This window comes from Cherax quadricarinatus, chromosome 55, assembly GCF_038502225.1.
Source record: "Cherax quadricarinatus isolate ZL_2023a chromosome 55, ASM3850222v1, whole genome shotgun sequence".
Lineage (NCBI taxonomy): Eukaryota > Metazoa > Arthropoda > Malacostraca > Decapoda > Parastacidae > Cherax > Cherax quadricarinatus.
The window spans coordinates 23039010-23064139 of NC_091346.1; the positions used below are offsets into that span (position 1 = coordinate 23039010).

At 38.9% G+C, this 25130-nt stretch overlaps 1 protein-coding gene across 5 annotated transcripts in view; it reads left to right on the forward strand.

The window, feature by feature from the left end:
- LOC128698989 (ubiquitin domain-containing protein 2) overlaps positions 1 to 25130 on the forward strand; it is a 44390-nt gene that overhangs the window by 17870 nt on the left and 1390 nt on the right. The window contains exons 2-5 of one of the 5 annotated variants that reach the window (XM_070096933.1): positions 4560 to 4595; positions 6957 to 7199; positions 15607 to 15726; positions 19264 to 19564. In XM_070096933.1, coding sequence (XP_069953034.1) covers positions 4560 to 4595; positions 6957 to 7199; positions 15607 to 15726; positions 19264 to 19478 — 614 coding nt within the window. In that variant the 3' untranslated portion in view covers positions 19479 to 19564. Of the gene's footprint in view, positions 1 to 4559; positions 4596 to 6956; positions 7200 to 15606; positions 15727 to 19263; positions 19565 to 19706; positions 19826 to 25130 lie in introns of those variants that run through there. The other 4 variants (XM_053791489.2, XM_053791490.2, XM_053791492.2 and 1 more) reach the window with 4 other exon arrangements.

Genomic DNA, 25130 nt, shown 5'->3' on the forward strand with positions numbered 1-25130 from the left:
GGTGCATTGTCCATTACTAGCAGGCACTTGAGATCCAATTTCTTTTCCAGGAGGTAATTCTTCACACTAGGGCCAAACACTTCATTGAACCACTCGACGAAAATTTCCCTCGTGACCCATGCCTTACTATTAGATTTCCAAAACACACACAATTTACTCTTCATAACATTGTTTTTCTTGAACACTGGGATTTTCAGAATGGTACACTAGTAATGGCTTCACTTTGAAATCCCCACTAGCATTAGCACAGAACATTAGCATCAGCCTGTCTTTCATAAGCTTGTGTCCTGGCATTGCCTTTTCCTCCTGTGTAATGAAGGTCCTCTTTGGCATTTTCTTCCAAAAGAGGCCTGTTTCGTCACAATTGAACATTTGTTCAGGTTTCAGTCCTTCAGCCTCTATGTACTTCTTGAATTCATGCACATATTTTTCAGCCACCTTGTGGTCCAGACTGGCAGCCTCACCATGCCTTACCACACTGTGTATGCCAGTACAGTTCTTGAATCTCTCAAACCAACCTTTGCTGGCCTTAAATTCACTCACATCACCACTATTTTCAGGCAATTTCTTTACCAGATCGTTGTGCAACTGCCTAGCCTTTTCACAAATAATCGAAGTCATAAGAGTATCTCCTGCTAATTGTTTCTCATTTATCCACACCAATAATAACTTCTCAACCTCTTCGAGTACTGGTGATCTCATTTTTGTCAGCATATTTACCCCCTTTGCAACAACAGCATCCTTGATTTCCTTTTTCTTGGCTATAATGGAAGATATGGTTGTACGGGATTTGTTATACATCCTGGCCAGTTCGCCCACACGTACGCCACTATCAAATTGTTCAGTGATGTTTTTCTTAAATTCAATCGTATTTCTCACCTTCTTTACCACAGGCTTGGCACTAGGAGCTTTCTTTGGAGCCATGGTAGCTTATTTAGTACTTGCAAGCACTAAAATAAATGGAATATTATGAAATATTTCGCTGGAGCACGTGAGGGGACCTTCGCTCACTGGTAAACAATGCCAGACTGGCTGCCGCCCCGGCTCACACCATGGGTATGCGTCCCGGACGAACTACTACTCGTGAGTCAACTTATGAAAAGCGAGCCCATGTTTATACGAAAATATCCCTATGATTTGCGAAATCTATGATTCCCGAAAACTATGAAAAGCGAGGGACCACTGTAGTTTCCTCTTTCGTCCTGGTACAGGTGAACGTGAACGAGCCGGCCCAGCACCAGAGGTGGAAGGTCGTGGGTCATCTGGGTTTTCATCACTAATTACGTTATCCTGGGCACTGTTTTCTGTCACACCCGCTTGAAAACCCTGGAATTCACTTTCACTGACACTTTCATCGCTGTTAGAGCTATCACTTGGGAACAAAAGATCTCCAATCCGCCGAGGAGTGAGGTACTTCTTACTGCGAGGCATGGTGAAAATGGACTACCAAGATGGCGTTCCCACAATGCACCATGGAGTCCCAGACTTTTTTCACAGGGTGCACACCCACCACTCAGGCCCATTCTCTCTCATGTAGGCCTACCAGCTTTCTCCTGCTTGATTTGAAGCCGCTAGAATTTACGCGTATATATACGTCAGAAACAGTGGCGCATAAGACATATATATATGACCAAAACAGTCAAAGGGTTAAAGTGCAGGCATTGTACTTCCCCATTTCCAGGACTCAAGTCCAGCTAAATCCCTTCACAAAATATTACCCTACTCACACTCCATCAGCTTGTCAGGTTCCAAAAACCACTAGTTTCTATTCACTCCTAACACACACACTCACGTTTGCTGGAAGTCAAAGCCCCTCGCCCACAAAACCTCCTTTACCCCCTCCCTCCCATCTTTTCGAGGATGACGCCCTGTCCCACCTTCCTTCCCCTACAGATTTATGTGCTCTCCAAGTCATTCTACTTTGTTACGTTCTCTCTAGATGACCAAACCACCTCAACAACCACTCTTCAGCCCTCTGACTAATACTTTTAGTAACTCCACACTTCCTCCCAATTTCCACACTATGAATTCTCTGCATAATATTTACACCACACATTTCCCTTAGACACGACATCTCCAATGCCTCCAGCCTCCTATATATGTCTGTATAATATCTTTTCAAAGAGTTCAAACAGTGAAGAAAAGTTTGAAATTGACTAGTGATTATTGACTTCTGGTGGGTCGCCATTTTTGTAAATTGGTGTAACTCTTGCTGGTTTAACCCTTAAACTGTCCAAACGTAGATATATGTTGACATGCGGCAGGCTCCGAACGTAGATCTACGTTTTTTTACATGCTTTCAAATGGGGAAAATCAAGGTCGGAGGGCTACGCACGTGAACGTAGATCTACATTTGGACAGTTTAAGGGTTAATTGTTAATGAAGAGTTTTTCTTCAGTTGATTTATTGAACACTGTTGTAATAATTGGAGATAACACATGAGATAAATAGTATTTGAAGAATTTGCTTTTTCATGTATACAAGCAGTATAAATATACAAAGCACAGTCATACCCTGCCTTACATCATTAATTGGTTCCAAGAGCCATGACATAACCTGGTTTTTGACACAAACTGGACATAATACCTTAAAAATCATGACAAACACCGTAAAACTAAAGTAAATAACTTGTGAAAGAATATAACTATTGCTCCATCTTAAAGAACACTAAAAACACATTTGTCATTTTTTTTTAAAGAATAAACATAAAAAATTATGACATGGATGACGTTGCTGAGTGACGTAAAGTTGGATGTAATGATGTTCACTCGACTGAAATTTATTCTAGAAAAATGATGTAAAGGTGAATTTGAAGCAAGTTAAAATGACTTAAAGCGGGATATGACTGTACTCATTTGTAGTAGTTTTTTAAATGACAAGAAATTTTATTCTGTAATGGTAACATGCTGACAATGCATAAGCTAGAGACATTATAACCTGGCTTGGTACATAGGGCATGATGGACTGTGAATTAGTTTTTCTTCTTTACGAAGTGATGTATTGATAAAGGCTTGTATGTAGATGCATTCTACCTGTGTATAATTCAGTATTAAATTTATTTAATGGCAGTTACTAACCTTATTAAATTTAGCATAATCCTCAAACCTAACATACATTTCGTAATATGACAGAACTTGTTTAGTCTTAATCTAAACTTGCCTAGCCAAACTTAACTGAATATGACCAGCAATTATTAAACTAGTTCAGTAATCTATTAAATCTTATAAAAAGCTAAAATTAACTGTTTCTGCCAGTTACAATGCAGTGTAAAAACGAAATCCTGATGATTTAAAAATTTTCAGACTTAATTTCACATGGCTTGGTAAATATTTTATGTACACTATAGCATAAGTTATACTGTACATTTAAAATTGAAGTGATATCTTGTGGACTGAAATCATTTGTGGCTGGTGGGCAGAATATGCATCTCTGGATGCTAAAAAATTAGTATATACTGTACTGTATGTAGAATAACAAACCACCATAAATAGAACTAAACTTGGAATACATTTTCCCATTTATATTCCAGAACATATTGTATAATTTAATCTGCAGAAGTGCAGTTGGTCTTAACACCTACAGGTGGGGAGTGGAAGGGGTGAGAGAGAAAGAATGAGGACGAAGTGTGCAGAAGCATAAGGCTGCAGTGAGTGAGTGGACTGTTGAATAATCAGTACTGGGCCAATGTGTTTAGCAAGAGATGGTGTAGTGGAAGAAACCAGAGCTGTTCCATAAAGTCAGTTTAATTAACTGACAAACTCTAGGAGAGAGATTGTTCTGCCTTGACACTTATCAAACTTTGTGTATAGAACACCCACCAGTAAATAAGGGTTGATACATTGTTACTGCAGTTGCCATTTAGACTATATGGACTTTTAAATAAAAATTTATTAAAAGGCCATATATATAGATTTGCAGCAAATAAAACATAGCACAGATTATGACCACAGAATGCCTCTTTGTCCTTGCTAAAATGCTCAAGATCTTTTATATTGAAAGCCATTAAGAATTTGCAACCCTAAACTTGCTGGACTCTATCTGTGCTCCCACATGATTTCTATTTCTCTTCCTTCCTTTTCCTTCTCCCTTCCCTTTTCTCATGCCCCTCTCAGCTGCTTGGTTTAAAAAAAAAAAAAAAAAAAAAAAAAAAGCTATCTATTGTTAACTAGATCTGAGATTTTAACTAATTTCTGAGTAGTCAAAACTTTTTAAACCTTCACATGGTGGATTAAGCAGGATTTGGTTTGCTATTATCTGCCAATATCTCATCTGATTTGTTTTCTTGGAAATATAAGTCATAGTGCACACTGCATTTCCAGTAGTATATTTATTCTCTAGAAGTTTCTTTCTCCAGACTGCCCACCTCTGCAAAGTCAGTTGATTTACATTTATACACATTGTTTTGATTAGTAGACGTGTAACGAGACTTTTTTTCAGTACCTATGATAGTAATATTACCAAGAAAGCTGGTGTGACTTAAGTTTGGTGGAATGTGCTTTGTCTTTAAGAGCTTTCAAGCTGAAATTTTATGCAGGAGTTCCTTTTTATATTTATTTCAGTATTCGATGGGAGGGACACAATGCTGCTGAGATTTGGTAAGTTCGAGTCAGGGTTTTCTTGGTTAGAATGCAGCCCAATGTTTGCAGGAATTTTGAAGAAGTAAACACATGAAATTACCATAGTTATTTACAGTTTACTGTACCTTTACACTGGTAAAGTAAAGCAAAATTGTAATGAAAATTTAAGTTCACAATGAGAGATGGCAGATATTGAAACTAGAATATACCAGTTTGTGAAGAATAAAAATATAAACAATTTAGGGTACAGTCTGCCAATGAAAACTTATTGCTTCTGCCATTTAATTATTGAGCTTGTGTACCATGAAGAACATGAAACACATTACGCAGGCTACCCATGCAATTAAAAAAATAAAATAGGCTTGTTAGGTGCTAGGTACCAGCATTCTTGAAGGATTCTGTAAACATACCCAAATAGAATCAGCACAACCAGAGAGTACTGTTAGCCATCATGGGAACAATTGTGTTAAGACTTTCGACAGTAGTACACCGGAAGTAAAATAGGCATAACCTGAAAATAGTTTGTGCACTCATTGTAGTATTTAGCCATGAATTAATCACGAGTTCAGCCATTTGCCACAACAGGCAAGTACATAGTACGTACTGTAGTACACACTAGTATTCATTAAAGTTGCTGTGCCAGAGCCTGTGATTTCATGTTCACTTAGTGTAATGCCACATAGTGACTAAGGGTTCACTGTGCAGGTGAATTGGTTTCTGGTATACACCAGGAGGCTGCAGTATTGACTAGGTTACCACACTGCAAAAGCATTGTGCACTGTTTAAAGTGAGTTAACCCATTGCCCATATGTATTCAATCCAAGATATACTTTTATTTCATTGCATCTAAAGGTTTTAATGTAAAAAAAAAAAATAAGTGGTTTGGTCTGAATGACAGATTACACTTTTCATTTGATGTATTGAATAATGCATTTTTGAAGTCATTTGATTGTCACACAAGACTGGCATGGAAAATTCAGACATAGGGAAGCATAGTCATCCTAAATTAAGTAAAGTCTTGTTGAAATAATGTTTGAATGGAATTCTGCAAGGATACATGCTGAGGTCTGTCTGTGTTAGTAATTTACAGTATATCTGTGACAAGAAACTCAAACCAAATCACTAAATATGAGGATGATACTAAGGTTTATTTAAAAGTTGAAAGCATTATTATTACCACCAGGCATAATGACATTCGTGAACTTCACAAATGGTCTAAAGGTAGGCAAATTATATTCTGTATAGAAAAATGTTAAGCTGTGTACAGTATGTAGTATTCAACAATACATATGGATAATTTTGCTATTTATGGCTGTAGAAAGGGGCATCGATTTTATTGTCCACCAATTGTGCAGGAAGAGGTCATATCAATTTTTCAAATGTACCTCTGAATGTAGGGACATGGAAATAGCCTATTAACTTTACAGGTATCCTATATGTTCCCCACCTTCTGTACTGTGTTCAAGGATGTAGAACATATCTAAAAGACTTGCCACAGATCAAGTTTAACAGTGGAAACTACGTAAATTATTGTTTCTTTCAAGATTTCTAATGTGGCTAAGTCATAGCAACTTCAGACTTGCCAATCTACAATTTAGAAAAAATTGCAAGAAATAATAGCTATTACCTGAGAGTAATGATCTGCTGTTGATGTCATCAAAGAAAGGACTGTCTTAGTTTACAATATACATGGTAAAAAATTTTCAAACAAAATGGATGGATCATTCACAAGCCCCTGGTGGCTTGTCATTAACAAAGTCCTAGACAGTGGTTGATAGATAGTGGCATATGCATATATTGCTAAGTTTTGACGTAATGTATGACCTGAATTATTGAAGGAAGCAAAGGTGAAAGTTCATATAGTCTTTAATACATAATAAAAAAGCACAACAATGTGACTTAACATACGCAGATAACCTACATATGAGACTGAAATGTATGCTGACATTTTGGTCTGACTTGTACCGTTAACTAGTCAGTTGTCCAAGTTGGATTGAAACGTCATAAGTGTGTGTCCTATATGTGGGTTACTTGTGTTTTATATAATTCTTAGCAGTTTTTTGCAGTGGGTAACTATCACCTAAGTTATGAGTTTATCTTAATGCTATCATATGAACTTTTGAAGTTAAAATGCATGTTTGAGGTGAGGTAGAAAAGTATTTTACTACATAGGAAACTACTTTTTAATAAATATTTTTTTTGTATGGCAAACTTTCTTCTTAATTTTAGTTATTTAATTTAGTAAAATATTACTTGACACATCACTAAATAAAAGTTTTCTTGATATATTGCAAAATAAGAGAAAATCTTTTATCGTACAAAGGGAGTATAAATAAACAAGAACATTTACAATAAAACAGCAAGTTTTTCTAACTTCAGGTGGTACATCAATAGGAAAGAATGTCCCTTTGCGGCACGAGAGGATCAGATGGAAGTCCGATATGCCACTGACGGAGGGCCAAGTACGCAGCAAGAGGGATGAATTTTGGGACACAGCCCCTGCCTTTGAGGGCCGTCGTGAGATATGGGATGCACTGAAAGCTGCAGCACTGGCCATTGAAAATAAAGATTATGACTTGGCGCAAGCTATTATTGATGGAGCAAATATAACACTTCCTAATGGTGAGTATTATCATAACATTCCAGCATGGTATTCCTCAGATTGCAGTGTTATAATAGGATCTGGGAGCAAGAACTAGACAAGTGATGTAAGTGTGTGTGTATTATATGCACATGCTCGCGCACATGTACGTACGTATGTCAGTTTTAGCAGTAAACACAATTGTTTGTTTTTTGGTTGAAAATTAAAAATTCTTTGCATTATCCTCTAATTTTTTTTTTTTTTACTTTGGTGTTTAGAAAAAATCAAGCATTCTTTACCACTGTTGGTTGTCTACCCTAGTTCTCCCTCAAAGTGCTTTATAAGCATAAATATTTGGATGGATATTTCCATGTTTTAGGGCATACAGGAAGGGTTCTTATGATACAGCCATTTTAATACACCATGTTTCTAACAAAAATCATAACTTATCAGATCTTTTTCTGTATTATCCGTTGTGTGAAAAAGTAGACATCTTCTTTGACAATGAGAATATGCTTGTGAAGGATATGGAGATCTGACATACTCTTAGAAAAGTTATTTATAAGAAAATAGTGAGCTTTTGGCACTTATGAGACTAGAAGAAACCTGTGAAGAAAAAAGTAGATTGGAGTGTTTTTTTAGATTTTCAATTGCTTCAGTGATTTTAAGTGAAATTAAAGTTTTCAGAAAAAATGAAATGAAGAGAAATAAGCTAGTGCAGGATTCTCCTTAACAAAAATCTGAGTGTGTTACAGTTTTGGCATATGATTTCTGTTACACTTGCCACAGAGCTGGCCAGATAATGTTGATGTGCTGGCTATGAAAAAATTATCCATACCATATCCATATCCAACACACAACAAAAAAAAAAGTATCCAAAAGGGTTGGGATCCTCTCCAAGATACGTTACTACGTACCACAATCTGCCCTTCTCACACTATACCATTCACACATCTATCCCTACCTCACCTATGCTATTTGTGCCTGGGGATCAACTGCAGCAATACACCTAAAGTCAGTAATAACCCAACAAAAAGCTGCAGTAAGAATAATCATACAATCCAATCCCAGGGAACCCCCCCCCCCACTCTTCATAGATCTAAACTTACTGTTCAGAACATCCATACTTACTACTGTGCAACCTACATTTACAGAACCTTAACTTCCAACATTAACCCTGACCTAAAACACTTTCTTGATAGTTGTAACAGGACCCACAGGCATAACACCAGACACAAACACTATGACGTTCCCCATGTCCGGCTAAACCTATACAAAAATTTTAATGTACATAAAGGGGCCTAAAATCTGGAACACCCTACCTGAAAACTAGCACTGCAGACACATTCATCACTTCAAGACTACCGTTTAACCCTTTGACTGTCGCGGCCGTATATATACGTCTTACGAGGTACCGTGTTTGACGTATATATACTCATAAATTCTAGCGGCTTCAAATCAAGCAGGAGAAAGCTGGTAGGCCTACATGTGAGAGAATGGGTCTGTGTGGTCAGTGTGCACCATATAAAAAAAATCCTGGAGCACGCAGTGCATAATGAGAAAAAAAAACTCCGACCGTTTTTTTTTTAATTAAAATGCCGACTTTGTGGTCTATTTTCGTATAGTATTTATGGTTGTATTCTCGTTTTCTTGGTCTCATTTGATAGAATGGAAGACATATTATAGAAATAGAGATGATTTTGATTGATTTTACTATAAAAAGAACCTAGAAATGGAGCTCAAAGTAGGGGAAATGTTTGATTTTTGCCAATGTTCAAAAGTAAGCAAATGATGCCATTTTCCAGTAAATGTCCAACTAGCCATTCTAATATGCAGTCATGAATGGGTTGATGTTATTTATACAATTATTACAGTATTGCAGTAGTCTGCATAATAGTAAGTCTTCAATTTTTTGTTTGAATAAAAATTCAAAATAGAAAGCAAGAGTAATATCAGAGGGGCCTGGAAACACGACTGATGAGCAAAGAAAATGTTATTTTAGAGCCAGGAATGTCTGCATTGTTCATTCTGGACCTTATTTTGAAATTGTCATATTTTTTAGTTTTCGTGAAATTGGCCAAATTGCAAATTTCTGACCACATTATTAGGTAGTTGAAATCGGTAAATGGGCAGTTTCTTGTACTCAATCGATAGAAAAAATGGAGTTCTAAAGAAATAGCTATGAGTTTGGGCGACTGGAACAATGGAATTAGCCAAAAATAGGGCTCAAAGCGGGCGAAATCGCCGATTTGTAAACTTTTTTTTTTAAATTTTGCAACACCAGGACATAAGACGTATATATACGGCCGCGACAGTCAAAGGGTTAAAAATATCTTATCTCCCTGACACTCCCCACTGTCAGCTAACTACGTGAAAACTGCCTATTCTCTTGTATCTCACACACAAAAAACACAACCTAGACCTCCCCTCGATATCTGTGATTCCCCACAATTCGCACCTACACTCACCCAATTGACTATAAACATAGAAATATGTAATACAACTATTACCTAGCAAATCTTAACTAGAAACTATGTATTGTACCAAAACAAAACCATTCACATTGCTAAATTTGCGAACTGTAATGTGGTTACTTAGCTTTAATACCAATATGCTCCTTAATCTGTACCATTATAGAGTTTTGAATTAATCTTAGTCTGCCCAAAATGCCTAGTCATGCTAGGTGTGATAGTGGCCCTCTCTGTAATTATAATATGTAAACCACACAATATCCTGTAATATGTAAACCCCACATTGTAATCTTTATAGAGAATAAACTTGATTTGATTTGACATGAGGGTGTCCATGGTCCATGATGTTAGGGTCAGTCAGGATAAGCAACATTGTCTATGTAGTAACTGAATGGGTGGCTGCATAGACATGTCTCATCTTTTGGTTGAGGGACCTTGACAAGCTTAAACCTTCCTTCTCCAGCAGGGTACAGCACTGTATATCCATACCTATAGCATAGCAAAATACTGTCCAGTATATGTATGATAGATTTTGTTATACTGTAGGATATTTTGATAGGCATGGGATTTGCTGCTAAACATTTAAATCTAATAAAAGCCAATAAGTGATGGTATTGATTGACATTCTCTCAGAGAATTGCATCCTGCATGTGCTAATCATCTCCAAAGAGAATTCATAACAAAAATGTTCTGTGTTCAGTATATTGCAGAATGCCACAACAGCATCTGGTTTATCTTAATCCTTAAACTGTCCAAACGTAGATCTACGTTTTTTCAACATTTGAAAGTATGTAAAAAAAAAAGTAGATCTTTTTTTTTTTACACTTGAAAACGTGTAAAAAACTTTGATCTACGTTTTTTGTATTTGAAAATATGTAAAAGAAACGTAGATCTACTTTTGGAGCACTACGCATGTAAACGTAGATCTGCTTGGACAGTTTAAGGGTTAATGAACAGTGAAAATATGTTGAGACAGGGATGTGTGATGTCACCATGGTTGCTCAGTATGTTTATAGATGGGGTTAGAAAGAAAAGTGAATGCTCAGGTGTTGGGAAGAGGTGTGGATTTAAAAGATAAAGAATCTAACACAAAGTGGGAGTTGTCACAGTAGCTTTTAGCTGATGACACTTTCAGGAGATTCTGAAGAGAAGTTGCAGAGGTAAACGAATTTGGGAGGGTGTGTAGAAGGAAGTTGAAAGTGAACACAGGAAAGAATGAGGTGATGAGAATAATAAAAAAAAATGGGTAATGAAACCGTGGATATCAGATTGGAGGAAGGGAGTATGGAGGAAGTGAATGTGTTCATATATTTGAGAGCTGACTTGTTAGCAAATGGGTCTATGAAGACAAGGTGAACCATAGAATTGATGAAGGGGAAAAGTCGAGTGGTGCACTGAGGAGTCTGTGGAGACGAAGGATGGGGAATGTATAAGTATATAGTGGTACCAATACTCTTATATGGGTGTGAAGCATGGGTGGTGAATATTTCAACAAAGAGAAGGCTGGAGGCAGTGATGTCATGTCTGAGGGCAATGTGAATACTATGCAGAGAATCTGTAGTTTGGAGAATGGGAGAAGCTGTGGAGTTTCTAAAAGTATTATCCAGAGGGCTGAGGAGGGGTTGTTGATGTAGTTTGGATATTTAGAGAGGATAGAATAAAATAGAATGACTTGAAGGGTGTGTCAATCTGTAGTGGAAGAAAGGCAGGGTAGGGGTCATCCTAGGAAAGGTTGGAGGGAGTGGCTAAAGGAAGTTTTGTGTACGAGGGGATTAGACTTCCAGCAAGGATGAGTGAGCATATTAGATAAGATAAAGTGGAGGCAAATGGTTTTTATGACTTGACATAGTGTTGGAGTGTGAGCAAAGTAACATTTATGAAGGGATTCAGGGAAACCGGTTAGCTGGACTCGAGTCCTGGAGGTGGGAATTACAGTGCCTGTGCTCTGAAGGAGAGGTGGAGATGTGTTTCAGTTTTTGAACTGTAGTTAAAATTAAAATGTTTATTTCCTTGCAAAGCTTACAATGTTTGGTTTACGTATTATAAAATATTAATTACAAAGAAAGCCACTAGCATGCCTAGGCATTGCAGGCAGACTAATCCTAATTCTTACTCTATATTGGCACAGGTTATGGAGGGAGGGGTAAAGGAAGTTTTATGGGCGAGGGGCTTGGACTTCCAGCAAGTGTGCGTGAGTGTGTTAGATAGGAGTGAATGGAGACGAGTGGTTTTTGGGACCTGACGAGCTGATGGAGTGTGAGCAGGGTAATACTGTATTTAGTGAAGGGATTTAGGGAAACCAGTTTTTATATAGCTGGACTTGAGTACTGGAAATGGGAAGTACAATGCCTGAACTTTAAAGGAGGGGTTTGGAATATTGGCAGTTTGGAGGGATATGTTATATGATGGACCCTCGACCAACGATGGCATCGTCTAACAATAAAATCGTCTAACGATGCGTTTCTGCGTAAAAATATTGGCTCGACCAATATTCGGGTAACAACATTCGTCCTGAACGCGTCTGCCTGTCCGTCCAGCCTGAGCGCCTCAGCTGCCCTGCCTTCAGCTAGTGTGCCATTGTTTACAAGCTAGGGTGGACGGTTCCACTCACATATGCGATACATTTTGTATTATTCCATTGTTTTTAGTGCTTGTAACTGCTAATTAAGCCACCATGGGCCCAAAGAAAGTTTCTAGTGCCAACCCTGTGGTAAAAAGGGTGAGAAATACTATCGAATTACTATTGTACCACAGTCAGCTGCTGCTGCACCACCATCAGCTGCTGCTGTACCATGGTCAGCTGCTGCTGCACCACGGTCAGCTGCTGTTGCACCACCGTCAGCTGTTGTTGCACCACGGTCAGCTGCTGCTGCACCACGGTCAGCTGCACCACCGTCAGCTGCTGCTGCACCACCGTCAGCTGCTGCTGCACCACCGTCAGCTGCTGCTGCACCACCGTCAGCTGCTGCTGCACCACCCTCAGCTGCTGCTGCACCACCCTCAGCTGCTGCTGCACCACCGTCAGCTGCTGCTGCACCATCAGCTGCTGCTGCACCACCGTCAGCTGCTGCTGCACCATCAGCTGCTGCTGCACCACCATCAGCTGCTGCTGCACCACCATCAGCTGCTGCTGCACCACCGTCAGCTGCTGCTGCACCACCATCAGCTGCTGCTGCTGCACCACCATCAGCTGTTGCTGCACTGCCGTCAGCTGTACTACTCGAAGATGTGGAGAGAGTGTTGTTGGTGCGGCTTAACGAGAAACAATTAACCCCAGAGGGTTAGCAACCCAGGATAACCCAAGAAAGTTAGCGAGTCATCAAGGACTGTCTAACTTATTTCCATTGGGGTCCTTAATCTTGTCCCCCAGGATGCGACCCACACCAGTCCACCAACACGCAGGTGAACAGGAAAAAATCCTGGAACTAGTGCTCATATTGGTGAATTTAAGGCCAGCAAAGGTTGGTTTGAGAGATTTAAGAATCATAGTGGCATACACAGTGTGATAAGGCATGGCAAAGCTGAAAAATTCCAACCCCCAACAAGTGTTCAATTGTGACGAAACAGGCCTGTTCTGGAAGAAAATGCCAAACAGGACCTACATTACTCAGGAGGAAAAGGCACTCCCAGGACACAAGCCTATGAAAGACAGGCTAACTCTCATGTTTTGTTGTAATGCTAGTGGGGATTGCAAAGTGAAACCTTTATTCATGTATCACTCTGAAAATCCCAGAGTGTTCAAGAAAAAGGTCTCATCACTCATCAATAATCTTCAGTAAAGGTAAGTGTCATTTTAGCATTTATTTATGTAGTTATTGTGCATATCTCATTGTTTTCTTTGTAGGGAAATGTATATTTCATGAAAAAAAAAAAAAAATTTTTTGATACTTTTGGCTGTCTGGAACGGATTAATTGGATTTCCATTATTTCTCATGGGGAAAATTAATTCGGCTAAGGACAAGCTCTCTGGAACGGATTAATATCATTGGTCGAGGGTCCACTGTATATCTTTATACATATATGCTTCTAAACTGTTATATCTGGGTGCCTCTGCAAAAACAGGGATTATGTATGAGTGAGGTGAAAGTGTTGAATGATGTAGAAAGTATTTTCTTTATGGGGGTTTTTCTTTTTGGGTCACCCTGCCTCGGTGGGAGATGGCCAACTTGTTGAATTGCATATTGATGTAAAAGTTAGGAAATTGAAGTTTAGGAGAGGACCTCTCCTAAACTTGTTCTCAAGGTCGAAAATTTTTCGGAAAAAAAAAATGATTTTTTCTTATGAAAAGATAGAGAATATTTTCCTGATCATAATGACACCAAAAGTATGAAATCTGAGGGAAAACTTAGGGAATTATGTTCTCACGAAGTTAGTGGTCTCGACGATGTTTACACATTAGTGATGTCGCCCACTTTGAGCCCTATTTTTGGCCAATTCCACTGTACTTGTCGACAAAAAATCATAACTATTTCACTAGAACTCCATTTTTTCTATCGAATGAGTACAAGAAACCACCCATTTACCAATTCCAATTATCCAATAAAGTGGTCAGAAATTAGCAATTTTGCCAATTTCACACAAATTTCAAAAGATGCCAATTTCCAGATAGGGTCCAGAATAAACAAGATACATTCCTAGTACTAAAATAACATTTCATCTCTTCATTAGTCACGTCCCCAGGCCCATCTTACATTTCTTTTGCTTTCCACTTTGAATTTTTTTCTCACAAAAAACAGAAGATTTACTGTTATGCAGACTACTACATTAGTATAGAAATGGTATAAATAATATCAGCACACTTGTGAAAGAATATTAGACTCACCAGTTGATGTGCATTGGACGCATGGCACTTGTTTACTTTTGAACTTTAGCAAAAATCGAACATTTCTGCTACTTTAAGCTAAATTTCAAGGTATTTTTCATTGTGAAACCAATCAGAATCATCTCAATTTCTGTAATATGTCTTCCATTCTATAAAATGAGACCAGGAAAACTAGAATACAACCATAAATACCATACAAAAAATACAGTACAGTTTTTTTTCTCATGCACTGTGTGCTGCAGAATTTTTTTTATACTGTGCACACTGATCACATAGACCCATCCTTTCATATGTAGGCCTACCAGCTTTCTCTTGCTAGATTTGAAGGCGCTAGAATTTACGCGTACTAGTACGTCAATAACCCTGGTGCGTAAGCCATACTAGTACGTCGGAAACCCTGAAAGGGTTAGATTGATAACAGTGAGGTAGTACAAAACATAATATTACAGTTAGTAAATTTAGTAATGGGCATGGTTTTATCTTGGCATGATACACTGTTTTTATAAAAGCAGAGTATTTCAGTGTTGGCATGCCTCTGGCCAGACAGTGATGGAGTGAATGAGGATGAAAATGTTTCTTCTTTTTGGGGTTATCCTGCCATAGTGGGAAATGACCAATGTGTTAAAAAAAAAAATAATGCCAGTCCCACCTTTGAAGTAGGTTCACTTAGATTTTCTTACATAAATAACCTATTGCACAAACTATGACTTTTTGCACTTTTAATAACCCCTAAATCCACTACCCCCGTCAAGTTTTCTCTCACACACACACACATGTACATACAGCCTCCAAAAGAAATTTTGCAAGGTGAAACAAGATTGCTTTGGGGCCCTTGGAGGTAGGCTGAGGCCTCAGTCTAAGTGAATTTTACATAATTATTTTACTAAAAATAGTTGAAATTACCAAAAAAAAAAAAAAATCAAATGAAAAATCAGAATAACACTTTTATGGCTATGGGGCCTCTTCAGAGATTCACAACCAGGCCCCAGACTAATGTACTGGCTGAACTCTCCCTATCATAGGCCCTGTGTACACACATACACTAACTGCAGTACTGTATGGCCCATGAAGGTTCAGCACTTTTTTTTAAATTATTACTCCAGTAATTTTTCATGCCAGAATTAACTGTTGATGTAATAGTGTTCAATACTACAGGTGCCTTGACTGATTGCTATGATGAGCTAGGAACAAGGTACCAGCTACCTGTTTATTGCCTCTCTTACCCACTCAACATCCTTCAACGATCACCTGACAAAGATGGAGAAAATGAAGCAGGCAAGTATTACATGTGTATTTACTTATAGTAAACACGACTATAGTTCACTGTTCGTAGGTTAATTTTTTTTAAAAAAGTATAGTACAGCATCGTATTCAGGATTAGGTGGCTCATAGCTTGGTGGTAATGACTTCAACTCTTTTTAGAAGAACCCAGGTTCAGTCACAAGTGAGTAGACATTGAGTAAGTCTCCTTACGTTTGTTGCCCTTGTTCATTTAGCAGTAAATAGGTTTCTGGGTGGTACAGGTCCTTTATCACAAATCCGGCATCGTTGGGACCTGTAGTGTGCCGGATTACTGAGTTTGCCGGATTACAGAGTGATTAGGCTAGAATACACTTAATAAAATTAACCTACTTGACTTAAAGTTCACTGAACATCAGCAAAAAACATTTCCACTACTTTGAGCTCAGTTTCGAGGTACTTTTCGTCATGAAACCAATCAAAATCACATCTATTTCTGTAATACATCTTCCATTCTGTCAAATGAGACCAAAAAAACGAGAATACAACCATAAAAACCATACAAAAATATACCGCTATGGGGCCGCTAATGGCTGAGAAGTGAACTCTACTATTTATGGTCTGATTTCTTTCATTTTTGGTGTGCATTAAGAAGCATCTTCCCATCATACATTGCCCAAGTTTTATTAAGATAGCCCAATAAACAACTGAGAGAAAATAATAATTATAATAATAATATTTTTATTTACTACATATACATATACGTGGTATACGGGCCTAGCTGACATCAGTGACATACTACTATATAGAAAGCCCCTTGGTATGCTAAGCATTTCAGGCAAATTAGATCATTGTCACAGGAAAAGATTCACACCAGTTCACTAACACCCAGGTGGCCCGGTGGCCTGGTGGCTAAAGCTCCTGCTTCACACACGGAGGGCCCAGGTTCGATTCCCGGCGGGTGGAAACATTTCGACACGTTTCCTTACACTATTGTCCTGTTCACCTAGCAGCGAATAGGTACCTGGGTGTTAGTCGACTGGTGTGGGCCGCATCCTGGGGCACAAGATTGAGGACCCCAATGGAAATAAGTTAGACAGTCCTCGATGACGCACTGACTTTCTTGGGTTATCCTGGGTGGCTAACCCTCCGGGGTTAAAAATCCGAACGAAATCTTATCTTACCCATTTACTGATGGGTGAACATAGACAACAGGTGTAAAGAAACATGCCCAATGTTTCTACCCTGGCTGGGACTCGAATATACGTATACCAAAAATCATATATGGCTAGCTCAAGCCAGGTACTAGAAATAAGCCACTTTGTCTGACTTTTTTGGGTTACCCTAGGTTTTCTACACACATGCTGATATGTGTGATAATGTAGAGAAAATAGTTTTTTTGTTTCAGTTTCATGGTGCAGTACGAGTGTATGTCACAGCCCTGTGCTGTACTCCGTTTTCTCTAATATAAGACCCCAAGACAGGGATAGGAGAATGGTACTTGTATCCCATATCCTCTTCATACTTCCGTCAAACTGCTCAGTATTATTCCAAATATTAGTCATTCTGGAGTATTTAATGTGTTTTTATGTTATTTGTATTGTTTATTATGTCATATTAGATCAATTGTAATAGGCAAATAAGCCGTAGTGTTGATATTAGCGTAATAATAAAGCATATTCCCCTGCATCACGAGACAGCTCATAGCAACTGACAGTGGCTTCAAAGCCACCGTATTTTTAATGGACAATGTACTGTGTAGGTGCTTTCCACAACGAGAAGCATTTCTTTTATTCGTTGGAACCATGACTAGGGCTAAAAAGTAAGCAGGTTATAACACTAAATGGAAAAAAAGAAATTGGAATGATTTATGCAGCAAGTAGCACCACCAAACAGTACCAGCAGGTTGGTGTGGCAACCCTGGAAAATTGAAATTATGCTAGCCAAAATTAGTGCCGAATAACTGATGGAACTGGATGTCTGATTGCCGGATTTGTGATGGCGGATCTGTAATTGTTTTGGGTCTCACTCTGGGAGGGGTGGTAGCATAATAGACTCCCATCTGTTTTTTTTTTTTTTTTTTCCTAATTATGAATTCAAAAGTGTAAATTTTTTTTTATTTTTTAGTCCAGATGAAACAAATTCAAATATTGATTTTTAAATCTGTCACACAGCCGCTTGCCTCTCAGCTGGACCTAAGGCATTTCACAGTCTTGACTCACAATGCACCTTGAATCTTATCCCATCTCAATTAGTCACTCTTAGCCTGTAAATTCAGTGGTGGAAAAAAAAAAAAAAGGAGGGAGGGGAACTGTAGACAAAATTATTTCTAGTAATGCCCATCATTAAATTTTGAACATGTTTACCCTTATGGTGTGTGCATTGATGCTGGTAAAGGGGTCTTGATTCAAGGGATACAGAGTACCCTTCTGTTCGGATCAAACCTGATTACCCCCTTCCCTGACCTTTCACCCCTTCCCCAGCCCTCCCATTTCCTATGTTCAGTATACAAGCATACATTTACAGTACTCTGACAGTATTTGAGAAGAAAGATTGGAGTACAGTACAAGATCTTACAACATTGACTGTCTTCTCTAGTGATGAGTCTTGCATCTTGTTGCGAATAAGAAATTTTATAAAGAACTTCAGAATGTGGTCTGTTACTATTTTCTACATAGGCAACAAGATTTGGGATCAGAGTTAGTTAAAGGTATTTTAGAGTCTAGGGGAAATAATTTCAACTGGGAAACTCCATAGAATAATATTCAAATTTATTAAAGTATTTAAGTACAATACTTTATCTTTTCTCTGTACCTAATATTATATCTTAATACTTTGTACAATAAATTTACAATATACATTTAGTTCAAAATCATGGAAATATCACATTAATAAGGAAGATTAATTATTCTTCCTGTAATTAAGTCTTCACTAACATTTACGTCTTTGTCTTAACAAGACGGTGTAAACTCAAACTACAAAATGTACAAGATTCAACAAGACCTTTGAATCCGTCCGTAAAGTAAGTAGAAAGCAAGAGTTTGTCTGGGAAGACGTATCTCTATGGATTACTGAACTGACCAAGAATATAAATATCAAAAGAATCTTTCAGAGCAATGAGGAACAAACTGAGTCGGCTCTAGAGACTAATTCTCAAACCCATTCAAACTGTACACCCTAAGAGAGCCAATATACGATCAGTTGTCAAGGCTAGAGCAGGGAGTGGACTGACTACCTGCCAGTCTGTTGACCTGTCGTCAGGTGGATCACCTGACCCAAACATCAGTCAGCCGGACATAAACAATTGAACAATTCACCAGATGGTTCCGAGACTTATGCTCTATATACATAAGAAATCCTACCTAACAATAATAATAATAAAATAGGGACAATACCATGGTATTTTTTACATATTTTAACAGATAATAATATAACGCCGAAAGTCTCTATTCTAGCTATAAACGGGGACTTTCGCGCTATAATATTAAGTGATGATCATATTCTCTTACAATAGTTAAATAACACAGGATAACCAATCTCCAAGATATAACAATCTCCAAACACACATTTCAGAATACCAGTACACAAGCAGAAAGGACAATTTGAGAAATGCTTGTGTTTTACACCAAAAACTTCCACAACCAAGCAAGACTCATCGCCAGGTCAGAAAACAGTGTCACAGGATCTTGGAATCATCACTCATCTGTACATTCAACAATCTCAACCAGAACAACAGCTTTTACAGCATAGCTGAACCCCTAGCCAGGAAACTTCATTATATTACATAGCAACGAACCTACTTGACCATTCATTGCAGGTCCTTCTCAAATCCAACCCTTCACGTCACTATGCTCTCTATCTCATGTACTCTGCTCAGGTAAATTTGTTTGACTTAATAAGACTTGATAAGGCCCACTGTGTGGGTGAAACGTAGTCAATAGAGGAACACAGCATACTGCATTTTTGCGTATTTTTCCTGTTATATAAATTAACAAATGTATGTTAATAATTTACAGAAGCAAGTGTAGAAGGAGAAGAGACTATTCTTAAAGTCCGTCTTTCCACTACCAGTAAAGATGTAAAGTTGACAGTGCGTTCAACAGACTCCATTGCCACAGCAAAGAGAAAGCTTGATGTATGTATCATTTCTAATATAAACTGTACTCTCTCTCTCAACCTGTTTGTGCATATAATAATTTATGGACAGTTGTTGTTTCAAGTTTATGCACCTTATACCTATCCCATGGACAGGACTCAAAATATTACAGAGGAATGATTGACAATTGATTTCACATTGTATAAAAAAATAGCTTCACCCTCTTTCATTCTACATAATGCCTCACGCACCTCCCCCACACTCATGTCCTGCTCTTCTTCACTGTTAAAAGATGTTATACCTCCCTAGCCAGTGCATGAAATTACTGCTTCCCTTTCTTCATTGACATTTAAAAGTTCCTCAAAATATTCCCGCCATTTACCTAATACCTCCAACTCCCCATCTGCTAATTCTCCTACTGTTTTTAATTGACAAATCCATGCATTCCCTAAACTTTCTTAACTTGTTTATCTCCAAAATTTTTTCTTATTCTCGGCAAAATTTCTTGACAATGCCTCTCCCACTCTATCATTTGCTCTCCTTTTGCACTCTCTCATCACTCTCTTCACCTTTCTGTTACTCTCCATATACTCTGCCCTTCTTATATCACTTCTGCTTTGTAAAAGTCTCTCATGAGTTACCTTCTTCTCTTTTATCGCACCCTTTACCTCATCATTTCACCAATCACTCCTCTTTCCTCCTGCACCCATCCTCCTATAACCACAAACTTCTGCCCTACATTCTAATACTGCATTTTTAAAACTATCCCATCCCTCTTCAAGCCCCCTTCCCCTGCACTACCCATACTTGCACTAGCCCACTTTTCTGCCAAAAGTTGCTTACATCTCACCCTAAACTTTCACCTCTCTTACTTATTGTTGCCATTTTCCTTTTGTCCCATCTACCTCTTACTCTAACTGTAGCTACAACTAAATAATGATCTGATATATCAGTTGCCCCTCTGTAAACATGTACATCCTGAAGCCTACCCATCAACCTTTTATTCACCAATACATAATCTAACAAACTATATTAACCCTTTGACTGTCGCAACCCCCAATCCTGAGGTGTCTCCTGGTGTCGCAAAATTTAAAAAAAAAAAATTATTTTTTCTTATGAAATGATAGAGAATCTTTTCCCGATTGTAATGACACCAAAAAAAAACGAAATTTGATGGAAAACTGACGGAATTATGCTCTCGCGAAGTTAGTGACCTCGGCGCCATTTACAAATCGGCGATTTCGCCCACTTTGAGCCCTATTTTCGGCTAATTCCATTGTTCCAGTCGCCCAAACTCATAGCTATTTCTTTAGAACTCCATTTTTTCTATCGATTGAGTACAAGAAACTGCCCATTTACCAATTTCAACTACCTAATAATGTGGTCAGAAATTTGCAATTTGGCCAATTTCACGAAAACTAAAAAATATGACAATTTCAAAATAAGGTCCAGAATGAACAATGCAGACATTCCTGGCTCTAAAATAACATTTTCTTTGCTCATCAGTCATGTCTCCAGGCCCCTCTGATATTACTCTTGCTTTCTATTTTGAATTTTTATTCAAACAAAAAATAGAAGACTTACTATTACGCAGACTACTGCAATACTGTAATAATTGTGTAAATAACATAACCCATTCATGACTGCATATTAGAATGGCTAGTTGGACATTTATTGGACAAAAATGGCATCATTTGTTTACTTTTGAACATTGGCAAATATCAAACATTTCCCCTACTTTGAGCTCCATTTCTAGGTTCTTTTTATAGTAATATCAATCAAAATCACCTCTATTTCTATAATATGTTTTCCATTCTATCAAATGAAACCAAGAAAACGAGAATACAACCATAAATACTATACGAAAATAGACCACAAAGTTCGCATTTTAATTAAAAAAACGGTCGGAGTTTTTTTTTTCTCATTATGCACTGCGTGCTCCAGGATTTTTTTTATATGGTGCACACTGACCACACAGACCCATTCTCTCACATGTGGGCCTACCAGCTTTCTCCTGCTTGATTTGAAGCCGCTAGAATTTATGAGTATATATACGTCAAACACGGTACCTCGTAAGACGTATATATACGGCCACGACAGTCAAAGGGTTAAATCTAACAAGCTATACTAAACTATACTAAAGAAAACAGGTCATTGGTGAAGATGAAGTGAAGGCTTCAGGTCATCTAATAACAGTGTCATGTAGCAAGGAATCAGCTTGGAGTAGTTGAGATGGTTCTGTTGCTTTGTGTTGGTAGTAGCAATTAAGTTTGCTACTACCAAAGCTCTGCTATGTTCCAGATCTAGCGAGGGACATCTCATGAACTAAGTGCTTGCAGTTAGATCATGTCATTCTATTCCTCTTGTACTCCCCTCCAACCAACCATTCCTGGGATAACCCCACCACCTCCCCTTCTACCCTAGATTTGTACATCATCATCTATATCATCATCATCTATATCATCATCTATATCATCATCATCATCATCATCATCATCATCATCTATATCATCATCATCTATATCATCATCATCATCTATATCATCATCATCTATATCATCATCTATATCATCATCATCATCTATATCATCTGCATCATCTATATCATCATCTATATCATCATCTATATCATCATCATCTATATCATCTACATCTGTATCATCTATATCATATATATCATCATCTAGATCATCTATATCATCTTGATCATCATTATCATCATCATTATCATCATCCTCATCATCATCCTCATCATCCTCATCATCATCCTCATCATCCTCATCATCATCCTCATCATCCTCATCATCATCCTCATCATCCTCATCATCCTCATCATCCTCATCATCCTCATCATCATCATCCTCATCATCATCCTCATCATCCTCATCATCCTCATCATCATCCTCCTCCTCATCATCCTCCTCATCATCCTCCTCATCATCCTCCTCATCATCCTCCTCCTCCTCCTCCTCCTCCTCCTCCTCCTCCTCATCATCCTCATCATCCTCATCATCCTCATCATCCTCATCATCCTCCTCCTCCTCCTCCTCCTCCTCATCCTCCTCCTCCTCCTCATCATCCTCATCATCATCATCCTCCTCCTCCTCATCCTCCTCATCCTCATCATCCTCATCATCCTCATCATCATCCTCATCATCATCATCATCATCATCATCATCATCATCCTCCTCCTCCTCCTCCTCCTCCTCATCCTCCTCCTCCTCCTCATCATCCTCCTCATCATCATCATCATCCTCATCCTCCTCATCCTCCTCCTCCTCCTCATCATCCTCATCATCATCATCCTCCTCCTCCTCCTCATCCTCCTCATCCTCCTCATCCTCCTCATCCTCCTCATCCTCATCATCATCATCATCATCATCATCCTCATCCTCATCATCATCCTCATCATCATCCTCATCATCATCCTCATCATCATCCTCATCATCATCCTCATCATCATCCTCATCATCCTCATCATCATCCTCATCATCCTCATCATCATCCTCATCCTCCTCCTCATCCTCCTCCTCATCCTCCTCCTCATCCTCCTCCTCATCCTCCTCCTCCTCATCCTCCTCCTCCTCCTCCTCCTCCTCCTCCTCCTCCTCCTCCTCCTCCTCCTCCTCCTCCTCCTCCTCCTCCTCCTCCACAAATAACCCGCACATAAAAGAGAGAACCTTACGACGATGTTTCAGTCCGACTTGGACCATTGACAAAGTCACACTAACCAGAAGTGGAGCAGGACGGCTATATATAGGCAGGAAGAGGTGGAGGTAGTAGTACAAGAATAGTATATAATACCGACAAGATGAAATTAAGACACATGCGCAACACCCGGGCATCCCTGTCGTAGACGTTTCGCCATCCGGCCAGCCACTGGATGGCGAAACGTCCACAACAAAGACAACCAGATGCTGCACATGTGTCTTAATTTCATAAGAAGAAGTGGGAAATAAGGGGGACGAGCCAGTCAAATACAAAGGAAGGGGAGCACTGCAAGAGAGCTAGGTGCCCACTGAGAGAGAGCAAGTGCACAGAGGTGCGTGAAAGGGGAAGTGGTGAAATAAATGAAGGAACAGAAACACGAGACAAAGAGAGAAAGACAACCCAGAGGAGAAAAGAAAAGGGGAAGAGGGAGAAGAAGAAAAAGAAAAAATGAGGAGTCAGGTTAAGTCACGGGTGTTCTGAAGTTTGGAGCATTTTACAATGTAGTGGGAGAGGAAGGCATCTACAGAGACAAAGCCAGGGCTAAGGTTCATACAAAGAAAGTTGTGTATTAGAGAGGATTCAACTAGACGGCGACTGTTCGAGTTGGAAGTAGGGAAGACAGTTTTAGCAGAAGACCAGTCAATAGGATGGCTATGATCTCTGACGTGACAGAATAGAGCATTGTTAGTGTCAGCAAGCCTAACACTATTTTTGTGCTCCCTAAGTCTGTCAGAAAGAGATCGACCAGTTTCTCCCAAGTATTGAAGAGGACAGGAGGAGCAAGAAATAGAGTAGACACCAGGAACATCTGTAGAGGGAGGAGAGCTATGAACGAGATTAGTGCGAAGAGTGTTTGTCTGGCGGAAGGTAAGCTTGATGTCTAAGGGACGGAAAGAATTGTTGAGATTAGAAAGACCGGAAATGTAGGGAACGCAGAGGATAGAAGAGTTCCCAGGAGTAGAGAGTTTGGGAGAGAAGAAATTGCGTTTAGCACATGAGAGGGCAGAGTCTATGAAATGGGAAGGGTAGCCAAGACGGGAAAACGAATTATGAAGAGTGGAAATTTCTGCTGGAAGGAACTGAGGATCACAGATGCGGAGGGCACGGAGAAAGAGGGAGATAAGAACACTTTTCTTGACAGGGGAAGCATGATAGGAAAAGTAGTGAATGTACATGCCACATGTTCCTGGTGTCTACTCTATTTCTTGCTCCTCCTGTCCTCTTCAATACTTGGGAGAAACTGGTCGATCTCTTTCTGACAGACTTAGGGAGCACAAAAATAGTGTTAGGCTTGCCGACACTAACAATGCTCTTTTCTGTCACGTCAGAGATCATAGCCATCCTATTGACTGGTCTTCTGCTAAAACTGTCTTCCCTACTTCCAACTCGAACAGTCGCCGTCTAGTTGAATCCTCTCTAATACACAACTTTCCTTGTATGAACCTTAGCCCTGGCTTCGTCTCTGTAGATGCCTTCCTCTCCCACTACATTGTAAAATGCTCCAAACTTCAGAACACCCGTGACTTAACCTGACTCCTCATTTTTTCTTTTTCTTTTTCTTCTTCTCCCTCTTCCCCTTTCCTCTTTCCTTTTCTCCTCTGGGTTGTCTTTCTCTCTTCTGTCTCGTGTTTCT